Source organism: Canis lupus, chromosome 22, assembly GCF_003254725.2.
Source record: "Canis lupus dingo isolate Sandy chromosome 22, ASM325472v2, whole genome shotgun sequence".
Lineage (NCBI taxonomy): Eukaryota > Metazoa > Chordata > Mammalia > Carnivora > Canidae > Canis > Canis lupus.
The window spans coordinates 51,094,228-51,111,612 of NC_064264.1; the positions used below are offsets into that span (position 1 = coordinate 51,094,228).

Consider the following 17,385-nt stretch of genomic DNA (forward strand, 5'->3'; position numbering starts at 1 on the left):
CCTTTGTTTCTAGAAATTAAAAGCATCTAAACTAACATAGTAAAATTTTGACATTTATTAATGTATGCCTTTAAATGCACACACCATCTTATTTAAACTCAGTGTTGGGGAGAGCTGTGATCATCCTCACATTCCACGGCTAATACATCCTCAAAAATACAGCTCACATGTAGATGGCAATCTTGGAAAATAGGCATGTGAGGCATTATTATCCTCATTTTCAGATACAACCCGACAGAGAGGTAAGAGAAGTTGTCTGAATCTTCCAAAGTCACACATCTCGTGACCAGCAGAGCTAGAGGCTGACTCCAGACTTTGAACACCACAGCTATGCTCCTCCTTATTTACCAAAGTGCCCTTGTTGCTTTACAGATTTGGAAAAGACTATGAATAACAGAAGAAATTATTTCAATTTATAAGTTTTTGGGCAGCCCGGGTACTCAGCGGTTTAGCGCCACCTTCAGCCCAGGGCCTGATCCTGGAGACCTGGAATTGAGTCCCATGTCAGGCTCCCTGCATGGAGCCTGCTTTTCCCTCTGCCTGTGTCTCTGCCTTTCTCTCTTTTTGTGTCTCTCATGAATAAATAAGTGAAATCTTTTAAAAAAAATAATAAGTTTTAACTTAGAACCACTCTTTGAAAATCATGGTGAAAAAATTACAATAATTTTTTTGGGAAGATACTTGAATCAGTAGAATGAAAGGCACAATTACATATGGGGTTTCCAGATGTGCTCTGCGGATTCCTAGGTGTGCAGGTGAGCCCCTGGGGGTCCTTGGAAGTGCTTCAGTATTCCATGTTTTTGGCCCTATAAGGAAAATTTAGACTGCCCAAGAAGTCAAAGTACCAGATTTGATATTTTATTTCATCATATTAGTGATCTCTGTAGAAGTTCTCCTGAAAAAAAAAATTGCTTTAGTAAACAGTTTACTAGCCTGAATCATTTTCCTTCTCGCTTTCATTTTGTGTGAGACTCACTAAAGGATCAAATCTATGTGGATTCTTTTCGGCCATGAGGATTAGCAAACAAGTATACTGTTTTAATAGAAACATAATTAGATAGGTTATAACCATACATAGATGATTTCATTTAAATCTATTTTACCTTTAACCCATGATCAGTAGTTAAGCTATTCCATAGTTTTAAAGGAACTTAAACACATAGTAGATGCTTAGTAAACATTAGTTGAGTTCACAAATGAGTGAATGAATGAATGAATGAATGAATGACATAGACTTAAAGGTTCTGGAAGGGAGGAGGCAAAGCCCTCGGGGGCCACGTGTCACACAGCGCAGGCAGATCTGGCTCTGGAAGCTGGGCCTCCATTCCCTCTGTTGAATGTTCTTTCCTTTTGTGCATATTTTAAAAGTCATTCCATGTAAAAAAATGCCAAAACTACTACTTCCAGGTGATTCTACTGCTTGACTCTAAAACTTTGCACCACATTACAATGCATCCCCATATACTTCTTGACGATGAATCTCAGTTTTGAAAGAAAGGCTCTGCCTATAGCAAACGCAACCTCAAACACATCTAGTTTATGAAGCACTTATTTAATTCATATTTAGAATTGGAAGAGCCCTTAATGCTCATTTGTAATCTGTTTTATTTCATTGACTCTTGGCCAGAGGTTTGACTCCATGAAGACAATTTTCAGCAATAGTACTAGACTTCACAATCTAAGGAAACAGCAACTTAGCTGAATGGCCCACAGGCTATAAGACCAGGAAGATGTGGAACATTCTGGCTCTAGCATTTACACTCCACATGGCATTGGGCAGATTTCTTAACTCCTCTGAGCCTCAGTTTCATTATCTGTAAAGTGGGAACATTACTACCTTGGTTGTTTCAAATACTAGGAATAAAATTATAAAACATTTTGCTTTTCAATGAAGAACAGCAGGTTTTTGTTTTTTTCAATTTCATGTCTCTCTGATACAGGATAACATTTTGAATTCTTATGTTGGAACTTTTAATATAATAGCCCTTAAGTCTGCTTCTTAAACACACCACACACACATTTATTGCAAAGGAATACTGAGCTGACTTCTAACTGTGCCCTGGGATCACTTTGTCTTCAGTTTAGTCTCAGTTTGGAAAAGGAAGTGGTGACACTAAAGAATGTGTCTCTACATGATCAATAATAATAACAGCAGCAATAATAATAATGTAGTCCGGCTGGATCCTTAGATTATCTAGAGTGGGAAATGCTTAGAGATAGTTAAACAGGTACACAAATGTGTTTCCATTTTGTCTTGACTTGTTTTCTCTTATGCAGACATCTGACAGAGCCACCTTCCTTAAATCTGAAATCTAGTTCCTCAAGGAGCTTGATTCATAGGAGTTGAGATTGGCAGGGACCTCATCTGGCCAGACTCTATATGGGTTCTCCGGCTCTTGCTCTGAAATGGAAACTAGGCCACAGAAACTGGCTGATGCTCACCCCATTATGGTTTTAAGATAGAATTGAAAATAAGTGCTAAACTCACCAGAGTGGCAAAGAGATGGTACAAAATGAAATAGATGGCCACCACAGGTGCCCACATGTGTCCCACAGCATTCAAGGTTTGGTCCATCACGTCTACCCATCCTTCCTGGGTGAGGATCTGGAACATGGACATAAATGCCTGGGGAGGAAGACAAGGGAAGTGTGAAACACCAGCTCAGGCGTGCATGTGCATCCAGTTTAAAACTAGTATGTAATGTTGGAGGACTCTGATCTCAATATTATTGATCTTTATCTGACTCTTGGGGAAGAACAGCCTTAATTCAACAGATGGGAAAGAGCTGAGAACTAAAGATCCTAAAAGTCTGATATCTAACTTTTCAGTGTGGAAAACTAAAATAATCACCCCGAATTAACATTAGCCTTGTGGGTGGGTAAATACTACTAAGTAAATTAAAAAAAAACATGAGGACCTTTTTTTATTTGACTTTCTTTTTTTTTCTTTCCTCTAAGCAAGCTAACGATTTAACATTTCCAACAGATAACTGTATTTTTATTTTGCTGCTAAGTGCAACTTATTTTTATAGTGAATTCCATTTGACTGTCTAAAGGCATATGAGAATAATAGCCTTAATTTTACTTTTATAGTACCCATCTATCAAATTATTTCAGTTATATTAAAAACACTAGACTCTTTAAGAAAGAAATATTTCTTTTCTTTTTTTAATAGAGAGAGAGGGGGGCACAGGGAGAGGCAGAGAGAGAATCTGAAGCAGCCTCTGTGCCCAGAGCAAGCAGGACTTGGGGCTTGATCTCATGACCCTGAGATCATGACCTGAGCTGAAATCAGGAGTGGGGGCCTTAAGGAACAGAGCCACCCAGGCACCCCAAGAAAGAAAGATTTCTAAACATGTTTTTCATAATTTTTTCTGTTTTATTTTCAAGGCACAGAGTCAAGACCATGAAAGGGGCCAAGACGTAAGTAAGTAAGTAAGTAAGTAAGTAAGTAAGTAAGTAAGTAAATAAATACATACAGAGCATGCCAACAAAATCCAGCCAAGCTAAAAGACTCATACTTTCTCTGCCAAGATCTTTGGTTAGTTCCATTCTTACACATTTTTCTTATTAAATATGGGGATGTATAGCTTTGATTCGTGCATACATTAGTGGTCATTATATGTTCCTTAATGAGAATTTATTACGACGATGATGTCTGAAGAAAGTGACAACTGGAATCTAGTGATCTCTGAAAATGTCTTTATAGGCCTTAGTACAATGAAGATGTAAATTGGACTCTCAGATTCCAAGAAATAAGGTCGAGGATAATACGAAATGGATAGAACCCAAGATAAGAGCCCTGTTACACTGATAGAATTTTAGAGACAAATGCACACTACAGACAATCTACTCTGACTCTTTTATTTTTGAAGATAAGGAAAATGAGGCTTAGAGATGATAAGGTGATCAGGCCAAAGTCACTCTACTAATGTGTACACTGACAGGTAGCACTGAGGCATTATGACTCTGAAGTAAGTCCTTTTCCAAGTATTGCATTCTATCTGCAGTAAGGTCTTGAAACCACTGCTTTCCAGGCTGCACCCCACACAGTAAACTCTCTTAGCAGTTAGCTTTGCTAGGGGCATTTAAATGAACTGTTTTGGAAGTACAACGTTAAATGCCTAGCGCATAGTGGGCCCATTTGAACAAAGGAGCAATTAATTGTTAAATGATTCTTGTGCTAGGTTTTCCACTTATCTTTTGTCTTTGTCAGAAACACTTAACATCTCTTTGAGTTAATTTTTCTATAATCCCATTACCCTACAATGTGTTTTGTTCATGAAAGTACGAAGTAGGCTGTTATTGATGCTTGAACTCAGCATTGCCAAGGACAATATAATGCTTTCGTTGCCAGGATGCCTAAGAGAATATTAGCTCTAACTCATCCTAAAAATGCTTCAGAAGATTTTGCAACACATCATTTAACTTCATAAGTATGCCAGCACTTATCATTGATGGCAATTATTTTTTTCTGTGTTTTTTTTTCTAATATGTATTACATCCAAAGACAAGTTCCAAAGACAATTCATATAAAAATATCAAACTGCTGCATTTTCTTCAATGAAGATGTCACCAGTGTGAAAGTGTGTGTAAATCCTAAAGGCTCAACAGCAATAGGGGAAGATCAGAACACCCACCAGTATAAAGGGAATTTTACCTAACATGGATTCTTTCCCCCAAAATGACAGGCAATCTTGTGATTAAATCCAACATTTATTCTTAGTATCTAGAGACCAAAAAAATGCAGGTGTACCTTTCAACTGCCTTGGGCACTAACCAAATTAATTTTTTTTCATCCACTGCATTAGCTTTCATGAATACTCAGCTATTACACATTCAGTAAATGCTTGGGAACATGGAACTATGGGATTGTAACCTGTTGCTGGCAGATAAGCAATGTGGGCAAGAACACTGGGGTTATTTTCTACTCTTTTCAGAGTCTCAGAAGAAAAAAAAATCTCATTTCTGCACAGCTTAGCCACCTGAAAGTGCATGTTGTAAGATGCCATGAATTATATTTGAGAGCAATGCTTTGTTAACAATGTGAATGTTTCTACCTGCTTATGTGGATAAACCAATGAAAGGTAACGCCATGAAATACTTCTATTATAGGCCAAAAATTAATTTGTGCCTTGCCTGAAGGCTGCTATGTCAGGTTTGTTGAGATTTTATCCAGAAATTTAAATCCCAAAGATTGAGCTGTAACTCAAGTACACTTATATTTATATTGTCCAGAGAATGTGTGTCCCTTGGAGTCTGCTTAGCTTATTTATTTAAACGTGGATTATTAGTGGTTTCTGGAGGCTTGATGTGTCAGGAGTTGAGATGAGGAAGACATGGTTTCCTCTACTAAGAAATTTATAATCAAGAGTGATAGGAAAGGATGAAAATGACCAATTCTAGGAAAAGGCAAAATGGAAACTATGGTGTATAAGAGTACTATTGGTAAAGCCATCAAGGAGCAAGTTAGAAGTACCAATGTATCCCTTTTGGGTGAGGCAAGAACTGTTTGGGGAAAATTATGGCAAGTAATTATCATGATAAAAATGAAGAGAAGTATATGATGGAGAAGAGGGCAAGGAAAAAAGGCCTGGAGGAAGTCGTCTCTTTCTCTGAGCTACCTATTCTTACATAATGCCAATTTCCTATCCTGTTGACCTTTCTCTATTGGTTTCCACCAGCTCTTTATAAATTAAGAAACCTAATCTTTTATCTGTCATATATATTTAAGGTATATTCCTCTATCCATTTCTGGTATTTTTTTGCAAACATGAATTTTAATTTCTTTGTGGTCTAATATGCTTTTTTCTTTTATCTAAGATTAAAAAACTTCTCTCACTGGAAGATTAGACTTAAATGTACTCATACTTTTATGAAGTAGTTATAGTTTCTTTCTCTTATTATGTTTAACATGCTGAACCAAAAGTCACTATTTAAATCCATCTAAATCTGGAATTTATTTTAGTATAAGAAGTGAGATAAGGAATTTATTTTTTCAAATAGGTGATCAGCTCACTCAGCACAAAATAATTGAAAAAAAAATCTATCTTTTCACTAATTTGGAATACCGCCTTTATTAAATACTGAATACTCATATAATTTCAGCTCCAGGGATCCCTGGGTGGCCCTGCGGTTTGGTGCCTGCCTTTGGCCCAGGGCGTGATCCTGGAGTCCCGGGATCGAGTCCCATGTCCGGCTCCCTGCATGGAGCCTGCTTCTCCCTCTGCCTGTGTCTCTGTCTATCTCTCTTTCTCTCTCTCTCTCTCTCTTTCTCCTAGTCTCATGAATAAATGAATAAAATCTTAAAAAATATTTCAGCTCCATTTCTAAATGTCTATTCTTTTCCATTAATCTATCTCATGTCCAGATTGCCTAACAATTGTACATTCATTTTAATAACTGGTAGGATTCCTAGCTGCTTTTCATAATATTTTGAACTCTTTATTAATTTTAAATATTAATTCCTCAAAACATCTCTTTATTAGAACTCTATTAATTTTAAATATTAATTCCTCAAAACATCTTGTTTTATTTGTTGAGATCACATTAATCTAAGAAAAATTGATATTTCTTATTCTCCAATCTCACAGGAATGTTTACCTTTCCATTTATTAAGTTTTTATTCATGATTCTGAACAAATATCTTTTTTTATATAGTTTCCACATATTTCTGGTTAAGATGATTAATATTACTTTTCAAATTTAATCAAGGTGATACCATCTCATTAAAATGTTGCATAGTAAAGAAACTTGATGATTGGTTTCTTAATGAATGATAAGCAACAGCTGTATGCCTAAGCATGTTTTTCACTCCTAATTGGTCTTTCATGCTTGTCAATACATTGTTAATCAACAGATTGATAGTCAATCTGTAGACTATGAAAATATTGTTCACTGTTGAATCCAGTTTTGTTCCCAGATCATACTTCCTCCTCCAGTGCTCCAATGTATGACCACTATGGCAGAGGGAAAATGTTCCAGGTCGAGTGGCTCTCTTTCTCACTTTCTGCTAATTACTCAGAAGTCATGCTCAGTTTCATGTTTATTTTAATCTTTGTTTTCTTACATGATTTTCAGTTTAGTTTAGTTTTGGTTGAGATTTTCTGATTGTTTTTCACACATTTCATTCAGAAAAGAAATAGATACTATTTTTCTCTTCTACTTCTTATAGCTTCCAGTTTCTTCTGGTTTTTATCTACTGTTTGGAATAAATTCCACTGTTACACTCCTATAGCTGTTCTTCACTTTTTTTTTTAAGATTTTATTTATTTATTCCTGAGAGACAGAGAGAGAGAGAGAGAGAGAGAGAGAGAGGCAGAGACACAGGCAGAGAGAGAAGCAGGCTCCATGCAGGGAGCCCGACGCGGGACTTGATCCCAGGTCTCCAGGATCAGGCCCTGGACTGAAGGTGGCGCCAAACTGCTGAGCCACCTGGGCCGCCCCTATAGCTGTTCTTCCTAAAGCTTTTGATTACCCCAAAACCATTTGATTCTTACTCTCAGGTATTTTTCTTTGGGAGTCTTATCAATTGTTTTAATCTGGACTAATTGCTTTCTAGATCTGCTCCACAGATGTCAGAATCTTCATTTTTAGCTTTCTTATCTAGATCTTTTGTTCTCTCTATTGTAGTGTCAGAAAGTGATCCCAGAATCTCATCCCCCCTTAATACTTTGCAGAGACAGAAGTATTAGCTGGGGCTATGGGAAGTTATGCTTGGAATATCAAATTTCAGGCATTTCTTCAATTCAGATAGGTCCCAGAAATGTTTATTGCTGCCAGACCTATCAGTCCCTAGGTGTTGGCATCCTCTGATTCACCAGTGCTTCCAGCCATCTCCAAGGTAGGGTAGACAGGCTCATTCTGCTGGTTTTGGTTCTCCGTGTGGAGGGAGAGGACAAGAGGGGCTCTCCTTACCACCCTGCCCCCAGGGCCACCTGTCCCCTCTTGGCTTCTGTTTTCTTCTTTCCTCTGCATACTTGCATTGTGCTAACTTTCTGTTTATTGTGAGAGACAATTCATTTTTGGAAGTTAGGATTATTTTGCTTTCACTCTCAAGCTTTCTTCCTAGCTGGGAAAAATAAAATGGTGAGATCTAGCATTTTATTTTGCCTCTGGTAAAACAGCTGGAACAAGTCACTTCTACACTTGGGGATTTCTCATTGTCTTTTTTCCAGGCCTGTCATGCTCCCATGGCCCGGTCTCCTTAAATTGAGGGAGATGAGTACATGTTTATGATTTGCTTTTCCAATTTTATTTTCTTTTCAACATCTGGAAAACAGGCTTGAGGCATGAGCCTAGAGAGTTCATCCTCTCTCTATGATATTTTTCTTTCTCTCCCCCTTGCCTCCCTCCTTTCAAGTAGCTGCTATTCAAAGATAATGGTATGAAATTGTGGCCTTGCCTTTGTGTGGTTATTACTGGTGTAATTTTTTTCTGGCTGATAATTAGCTGTTTTATTTATTTATTTTTATTAGAGTTAGGTGAAAGCAAAGCAAGAGTATTACCCTATACTGAAATAAATAGGCTATGTCTTTGTCTAGGCCTTGCAAAGCAATTCATAACCCTTTAAAAAAGATATCATGGATGTCCTTTGGTAACTTGATGCCCCAATGTATATTTTGGGTTTTGAGTATGTGTGGGTATCAGTCTAGGTTAAAAAAATAATTAAATAATTTTAAAAAGTAGGATGGGTAAGTACCTCAAGTTTTGGTCAACATATAGTGAGCAGAATACACAGTATGATCTCATACGTAATATACAAATCTAGATGTTTTCTTGTGTGCCTTAAAATGATTGAAAGCCTATAAAATAAACTTCTTAGTACTTTGGAGACTGGAATGAGGAGGACTGAAGAACCAGGAAAGGGGTAAATATTCTCCTTTGAACTTTTCAAAGTAATATCTTTACTGAGATATATTCTACATATCATAAAATTCATCATTTAAACTGTACAATTAAGTGTTGGGCTGCTGGGTGGCTCAATCAGTTAGGCAACTGACTCTTGATTTCAGCTCAGGTCATGATCTCAGAGTCCTGAGATCGAGCCCTGTGTTGAGTTCCTCACTCAGTGGGGAGTCTGTTGGAGATTCTCTCTCTTCCTCTCTCTCTGCCCCTTCCCCACTAAAATAAATAAACAAATCTTAAAAAAAAAAGTCTACTATTATGTGCTTTTAGTTTATTTGTGGAGTTGTACAACATTACTCAATCTAATTTAAGAACATTATTTCCCTTTTCCCTCAAAAACTATGTACCCATTGGCAGTCACTCCCCATTCCTCCCTCCTGCAGCCTTCAGCAACCAATATTCTTTCTGTCTCTATGGATCTGCTCATTCTGCACATCTCCTATAAATGGAGTCATACAGTCTGTGGTCAGGGTTCATCCATGTTGTAGTGTGTTATCAGCACTTTACTACCAACTGATATTTCACTGTAAGGATATACCACATTTTATCTATTCATCAGTTGATGGGTGCTTGTGTTGTTTCCACTTTTTTACTATTGTGAGTAATGCTGCTCTGAACATTCTCATGCAGGTTTCTGTGTGGACATAAAAATTCCCTTTGACTTGATATACCTTTCACTTTTTGTGTTCAAATATATGTTAAAACAGATACTTATTTTATTTTGAAAAAGATACACATCAAACATTTTAAAACTTGGAGAAGAATACCACCCATTTATTTTATCTATCTTTATCTGGTTTCAAGAACTCTTTCTCTATAATAGGTTTGCTTTTGAAATGAAATACACTTGACAGCTTATATAGTGGCTCAACCTTTTTATGGGGAGTGTCCCTGCTGTGTCTTACTACCAGTCAGCCCTAAAATAGAAGACTTGACTTGATGGTATTCACTGAGCATAAAAGTGACACCTCCTTTCGTTTTAATTGCCTTAATTAGTCACCTACTCAATGTCCTTGTTCCTTTTTTCCCCACTCAAACGGCAGTCATATGTTGGGGAGTTTTATCCTCTGAAAAACTCACTAACATCATGATCCTCTAATATTTTGTTTTATATTTTATTTAAAACTTGCTCAACAACTCAAAGCTGTAATATATTTTCAAAAGATTTATTTATTTATTTATTTTAGAAAGAGTGTATGAATGGGGTGGGAGGGGCAGAGAGAGGGAGAGAGAATCTGAAGCAGTCTCTGCTCAGCACACAGCCTGACATGGGGCTCATCCCACAACCATGAGACTATGACCTGAGCCAAAACAAGAGTCAGATGCTCAACTGACTGAGCCACCCAGGTGCTCCTAAAATCTGTAATGTTTAAAATGAAATCAAGAAATAGTAAATGTTGGACTTACCTAATGTTGGCTGGCAAAATCATGACTGACAAGATCAAGGTCTTACGGAGAATTGTGGGGGTGGGGGTGGAAAAAAACAATAAAAATGACACTTCTAATGTATTTTAAAATCTACAGTAAATAAAGACTTAGAGCAACACTTACTGTGGCTAAACTAAGTTATTCATAAATAAAAACTCTGTGGATTTGAAATCTGGAGTGAAGATATAGCGCTGTAATGTTAAAGCCATTGACAGTAGCCATTTCTTTACTTCAGATTCCTCCTTAATGGTCAAGACAGAATTCTGTAGTTCATCAATTTAGTTACATTTTTCCCAGTTCCCCATACTCCATTGCTCTGGTTTTTGGCAGGAAAAATGGCAGCTCCAAGGTGATGTCTGACTCCTCATGGCTGTGTCCACCCTTCTGGCTGCTCTAAAGAGAGAGTTACCCCTAGGAAAACAGGATCCCCTCCCCCTGGGGTATTGGTGCCTCAATACCATTCAGGAAGCCTTTCCCCTTTGTTTCGGTGATTCTGTTACTAGCCACAAGCTTTTCAAAACTTCTTGTCATCTGTCATCTAACTTCATCCATCTCATCTTTGCCCTCACTCTCAAGAGATAACCTTCCCAGAGGGGAGAGCTAAGAGTGTCGTTTAAAATAGAAGTTGAATGAGCTGAGTATAAGACCTCGACCTGCTCTTGGTGGCAGAGCAGTAAGGCAAAGAACCAAATGTTCAGCTCTGCAGTCACAGGGCCTGTGTGTGAGATTAAATTGCCGACCAGTTTAGTGTCTCTGGGTGAAACACCTAGCCATCCTGACACTGAGCTTCCTCCAATGTGTGATAGCATCACTCTAAAGACTGTTTTGAGAATCAAAATATGTGTGAGTACTTTATAATCATGAAAGCACCATACAAGTAATATTTTTAATAAAAATAAATCTTTCCCAAATGGGATGCCTGGGTGGCTCAGTGGTTGAGAGTCTGCCTTTGGCTCAGGTTATGATCTTGGGTTCCTGGGATCGAATCCTGCATTGGGCTCCCTACCGGGAGATTGTTTCTCCCTCTGCCTGTCTCTACCTCTCTCTCTGTCTCTCATGAATAAATAAATAAAATCTTTAAAAAAATCTCTCCCATGGAAAAACAACTTTAATAACCCTTCTTTGGATTTCAGAACTCGCATATAGTTTCTAGGACTCTTATGTTACAATGTGATTCCATTTGTATAAAGTTCAAAATTACATTGGATAAGCTACGTTTTTAAGAATATATGTCCTTTTAGATATGTGATTTTGAAAGTATGACTGTTTGGATGGCATCATTTTATTTCATCTTTGAACTTAATGATTCCCTGGATATCCTCAATAGCTATAAATGTCTCTGTTTTATGATCTATTAATTGGAACTGGCAGTCAATTTGAAAACTTTGTTTTAACACAGTATATTTTCTAGTCCAGCTTCCCAGACTATATTTTACCTATAAATTACAGAAAAAGGCTACAGTAAGTGTTTTGTTACTAATAGAGCTGATAAATTGCCTTTTGGTGCTGCTAATTCATCCATGTATTTATTGAGTAAACAGTAAAAATCATGTTGTTAGCAAATGGACTGATAACAGACCGCTAAATAAAATAGGAGCTGTTATCACATACATGGAGATCTTGAAGTTATCACATACATGGAGATCTGAAAACACAATGGGACACTGACTGGGTTTTGTTGCAGGGCCCTGTTATGGAGAGTTTTGTTACCACTGACTTTTAAATGGTAAAGGTTTTAGACCTTGTAGGTCTCTCTTTTTACGAACTCTTTTGGAATTTGAGATTTGTTGAAACCAGTTACCTTTGTTTAATAGAAGTGAAATATTTAAGACATTAATCTCTCTGTAAAATGGTTATGCCTTATTCCTTGTCATTGAGAAAGAAATAAAAATTAAAACAAGGTTTTAATTAATTCTGTGACTGCCTTTTATATTGACAAAAAAAGGTCAAGCAGCTATTTGCTTTTTTCCAAAATGAACCCACATTATTTATTTCACTTCTATAATTCCTAAAATGTGCTTGTTGCCAAGCATTCCATTTAAATGAATAAAAAGGGAGGGAGGGAGAAAAAGCCTGTTATTGGTCAAATTTTAGACCACTATGGAAAAGCCTTACTGAATCGAGACTAAGGTAATTGGCCTTAAATGTCAAAATGAGCTTGAATGTAATTAGAAGCAAAGCAGACATCAGAACGTTATGCCTACTCCGGCAGCAAATTACTTTAAGTAGAGCCTACACTTAAATATAATTTCAAGAGTAAAAGGAAGGATGGCAAAAACTCATTTGCAAAAGCCTGTGAATATTTTTCTAGTCTTAAAAGTGTCTGTAGGTGTATCCAAACATCTCTCTTCTTTCAAATGGCCATGCCTGAGTTCACTTTTACACATAATACCATAAATGACAAAGGAGACAAAATCACAGATTTGTAGTCTCCTGGGATTTCTTTCAGGATAAGATCAAAATGACATAAGGAGAGACACTGAACCATGACTAGCATTTACATGGTGCTTTACAGCTCCTGAAGCAGTTAATTGTCCATTATGCAGAGTAACTTGTACAATAACCCTGTGAATTATTATTACTGTACATATTGTAGCCCCCACTGAAGAGCAGAGCCTTACTGATTGACCTAGGCCTGCAGGGAGCAAATGGTGGTGGTAGCTCTCTAGGCTGGGATCTGTTGCTTTTAAATTCCTGCTGTCCTTTTGAGCACTGCAGGTCCAAGACATCTTAAGCTCTAATAATTGATTTCCTTTCATAACTGAAATTACTAAACCAAACAATGTAATATTTAAAACTTTTACCTTATTTGTCTAACATAGTACTGGGTACATGTCTAAAACTCCATATTATGCTCGATTGATGAATGAAACATAGGATCTTCTATTCCTTGCTAAAAATAGCTCCACTCATTAACATTTTTCCATATGGAAAGGACATAATGTTTTCCTTTTCATGAGAATCTAAAATCATAGAATTTTAATTTGTTTTAATAATAAAAATATATTAATCATTTATTATTTAAATGTTAAAGTTCCTATATTAGGAGCATTTATCTTAAGGAAAAAAATATTAAGATGAACTGAGTGAACTTAAATTTTTCCCCTAACAATCTTTCTTGCAGAGTATGATATTTTTAGTTGAAAGGTATACTTCCCACCGATTATGTTAAAATAATTTTGAAATGCAACCATCTAGCTGACAGAACAAACAGCTGTGAAAATGAGACCTGGAGGTTTATGCAAATAGGAAACTTCTGAATTAATTTTCTTCATAGAACAGACTGTCAAGTTTCTGGGAGTATTTATGCCCTATTTCTTAATTAGTGATTTTGCTAATGTCAGTCATATTAAATTTTCATGATATAAATGATGCGTTTCATTGGCAAATAGGTGCTACAAAATTGCAGATGAAAGCTGACATTTTACTTTTGGTGCAAAAAAGATTTAGGAATGTATACAAAAGAAACAGGGCTCCTGAAAGGGCTGATGTGTGTCCTGTTGTTAAATAAGCTGGAGATTTATTAAGAAAACTTCTGTAAAGAAAATACCACGGAGCCTACACAGGAAGTTTCAGTGTTTTCTAGCTGTTTGTATACTAATGCTCAAGAACGAGGTTTTTCTGTTTGGCTTTGAATAGAAATCAACTATGGTAAGAAAAAGCTTCTAGTTTTGCATTAAAAACAAAAAACAAAAAACAAACCCTATACTTTAGAAGGACTTTGCCATTGTTTGGCTCTCTTTGACTGGGCTTCGATTTCCCATTTTTCTTCACTAAATTCACAAATAATGGGCTTTATTGCAAATTATATTGTCTCTTCTTCTCTATCACAAACACAGATTTCAAAGCCTTGCTTTTTTCCAGATAGTATTGTTTAGTACTCTGATACCTTCTAAATAGATTTGATAGTTGTTCATAAGTAAATGTTTAATTGAAATGATCTGACTTTAATAAAGCTGATTTTACAAGTCATGAACTAAAATTAGTCTTATTATATGACTAAAATTAGTCTTATTCAACTTTTATGGCTCTGGTAAGAATAGATATATAAAGGGGTACATTATCTTTTTTTCTGGGCATTTATGTGTATTTGAAATAAAACTGAATTCAGCTATAAACATAATTTTTATTATGCTTTTTTGCTTAATGTTTTATCATCATTAGCATCACGTATGGTTTATCTCATAAGTTAGTCTGTAAAAATATAGTTTTGATAACTGTATGACATGCCACCATATTTAAAACTTTAGATATTGCATGGTGATTGGACATTAAAGTTGTCTCAAATTTTTCACAATGGTAAATCATGTTACAAAGAGCATTTTTTTGGAGATCAATCTTTGTATGCATCTTTGGTTATTTTCTTGAAGTAGATTTCTAGAAATGCAATCACTAGATCAAAGAGAAAAAATGCTTTTTGGTGTCTTCATATATAATGAAAAACGGATTCCCAGAAGAGTTACACAAATGTTCACTGCCACGTGCAATATGTAAGAGGACTTTCTGCCAGCAGTGCACATCACCATTAGCCAAAAAAGAAAAAAACAAAAAACAAAAAACAGATCTTGTCCATTCAACACTTTCTTCCTGACATGCATTATAAATTAACGTTGTATCATCATGTTTTCCTTTGTTCTTAAAAATTATTTACGGACATTATTTTTGACTTGCTTGAAAAGTTAAATTTGTTCTTCTTTTAGGCCTAGAAAGTTCTTGACCATCCAAGGTGAAAGATGATATTTTCTCTTTGTTTTTCACATTTTCACACTTCAAATACCCTTGCTCTAATTCATCTGGAAGGTATTTTGATACATAGTACCAGGAGATTCTTGTATTCCCAATATTGCTTGTTTGATAATAATTAGTCTTGTAAGCATTCATTGGGATACATTCTTTGCCAAAGGTCTTTTTAGTGCATGTTTGCCTATTCATTTGTATGTTAACCCTAAATAACACTCTTTATTATTGTAGCCTGATACATTTTCTTGTTGGTTCTCACCAATTTTTGATGATGCTCCTCACTGCTTTTTCTTTATTTTATAACATCTATAATGTGGGGAAAATACTTCCTTAATAGGGTGTTTGGGGGATTATATTAGATATATGTGGATATCTATGTGTGTACATGTGTACGTCTTGCTCTCTCTTTTTTTTTAAGATTTTATTTATTTATTCATGAGAGACACAGAGAGAGAGACGCAGAGACATAGGCAGAGGTAGAAGCAGGCTCCATGTAGGGAGCCTGATGCGGGACTGATCCCGGGATTCTGGGATCACACCCTGAGCCAAAGGCAGACACTCAACCGCTGAGCTACCCAGATGTCCCTCTTGCTCTCTCTTTATGAAAACTTATTGTCAGAAGGCATCAAATGTAAAAAGTCGCATAGACAATTATTACTATTGATAATATTGATAATTTTTTATCACTATTACTATTATCACTATTGATAATAGTGACTATTTTAAAATTATTATTATTACTATTATTATTACTATTGATAACAATGACTCCAGGGGAAATGTCTTTCTTAACTTAATCAGGAATAATAATGTTTCTCTACAAAGTAGTTTGTTTTTACTTCATAATCATTTTTTGTCTACCTAAGTCTATATTTGCTAGAAAAACAGGAGTCCCACTTGTACATGAACTCCAGCAAACATGAACGTCCTCGTGGTGCACATCTGTGTTTGGGTTTCGTTTCTGGGTTCACTGTAACTTTGTTTTTATTTTCCTTTTAGATTAATTCTCTTAAATTTGGCTTAAATTTATTTGACCTGGCTATAATCCTTAATGGATACATCATGTTCTTTTTGGAATACGGCAAAATACAATAAACATTTCTTTGCATGTCTTGTTGAAATGGCAGCAATTTTAAGACTACTTTAATAATTTTTATATAGTTGAATAATGCAGAAATATATCTTTTCTTATATTCCAATACAGTGTCCCCTTTTTTTATTTTGCCATGTCTTTTTATAAGCCCCATTGGTTTTACTATCTCTTTTCACTCAGCCTGGAAAATGTGGCTTATCCAGAGAAAGAATATGTGGTATTGTCTACACTTTTTTGGTCATTTATATTAATATGCGTACTTTTCATCAAATTTCTAGTTTTTCTTACAGAAATGTATCCAGTACATCTCATTGGTTTGAAGTGTGATTTTTGTCCTTTGCCCACTGCTTTTTTCCTGGGGTTCTGAATTGAATTAAATGCATATGGAAAACTAAAATAACAACAACAAGAAAATGGAAGCAATATGACAGACCTAAGCCTGAACTAGCTTTCTATATCTAGTCCCTGTCTGGCCTATATTATTTTTCCCATTATATATTGCATAATACAAGATAACAAGATGTAAGCTATTTACTTTCATTTGTCTAATACAGCTGCCCTCATCTCTTCAGTCCTCAGTCTGCACACACATGTACTCGGCTCACTCACATGCATATGTAAACTTTATCCCATCATGTTTCCTGAAAATTCAGGGTTTTAAAAATTGATTTATAAAGATGTTCAATAAGGCTGGAGAGAGTCATCTGCAAGGGTAGACACCTCGCTCAGGGCTCATTAACATGCTGGGTGTTATACCCAAAGGGTGGGCAGTGAGGAAGAGTGGATCTAGGTATCACATTAAGTGGTCCTGGATTTAATCTCTTATGGAATAGTTAATTATAAGTGATTTCAGATGCTGGCAATAATTTGGCAGTTCGTTGTATCTCTCTGATATGTGTGTATCTGTGTATTACATATATATACTTATTTGTGTTTTTGTGTAGAGTACTAAGAAGAATATTTAAAATCGCAATTGGGGCTACTATCAAGATCAGGAGAAGTAGCTGACATTCCACATACATAGAAACAAACACAAAGTTAGTCAAAGAAGGTAGAGGAATATGTCTTAAATGAAAGATCAGGACAAAATCACAGCAAAAGAGATAAATGAACAGAGATAAGCAATATGCCTAATAAAGAATTCAAAGTAATGATCATAAAGATATTCACTGGATTTGAGAAAAGATGGAAGATTTCACAGAGACCTTCAAAAAAGA

At 36.0% G+C, this 17,385-nt stretch overlaps 1 protein-coding gene across 6 annotated transcripts in view; it reads right to left on the minus strand.

Moving 5' to 3' along the window:
• NALCN (sodium leak channel, non-selective) overlaps positions 1–17,385 on the minus strand; it is a 315,576-nt gene that overhangs the window by 125,086 nt on the left and 173,105 nt on the right. For all 6 annotated transcript variants that reach the window (XM_025441082.3, XM_025441086.3, XM_025441081.3 and 3 more), the window contains one exon: positions 2,489–2,626. In XM_025441082.3, the coding sequence (XP_025296867.1) occupies positions 2,489–2,626 (138 nt within the window). The remainder of the gene's footprint in view (positions 1–2,488; positions 2,627–17,385) is intronic.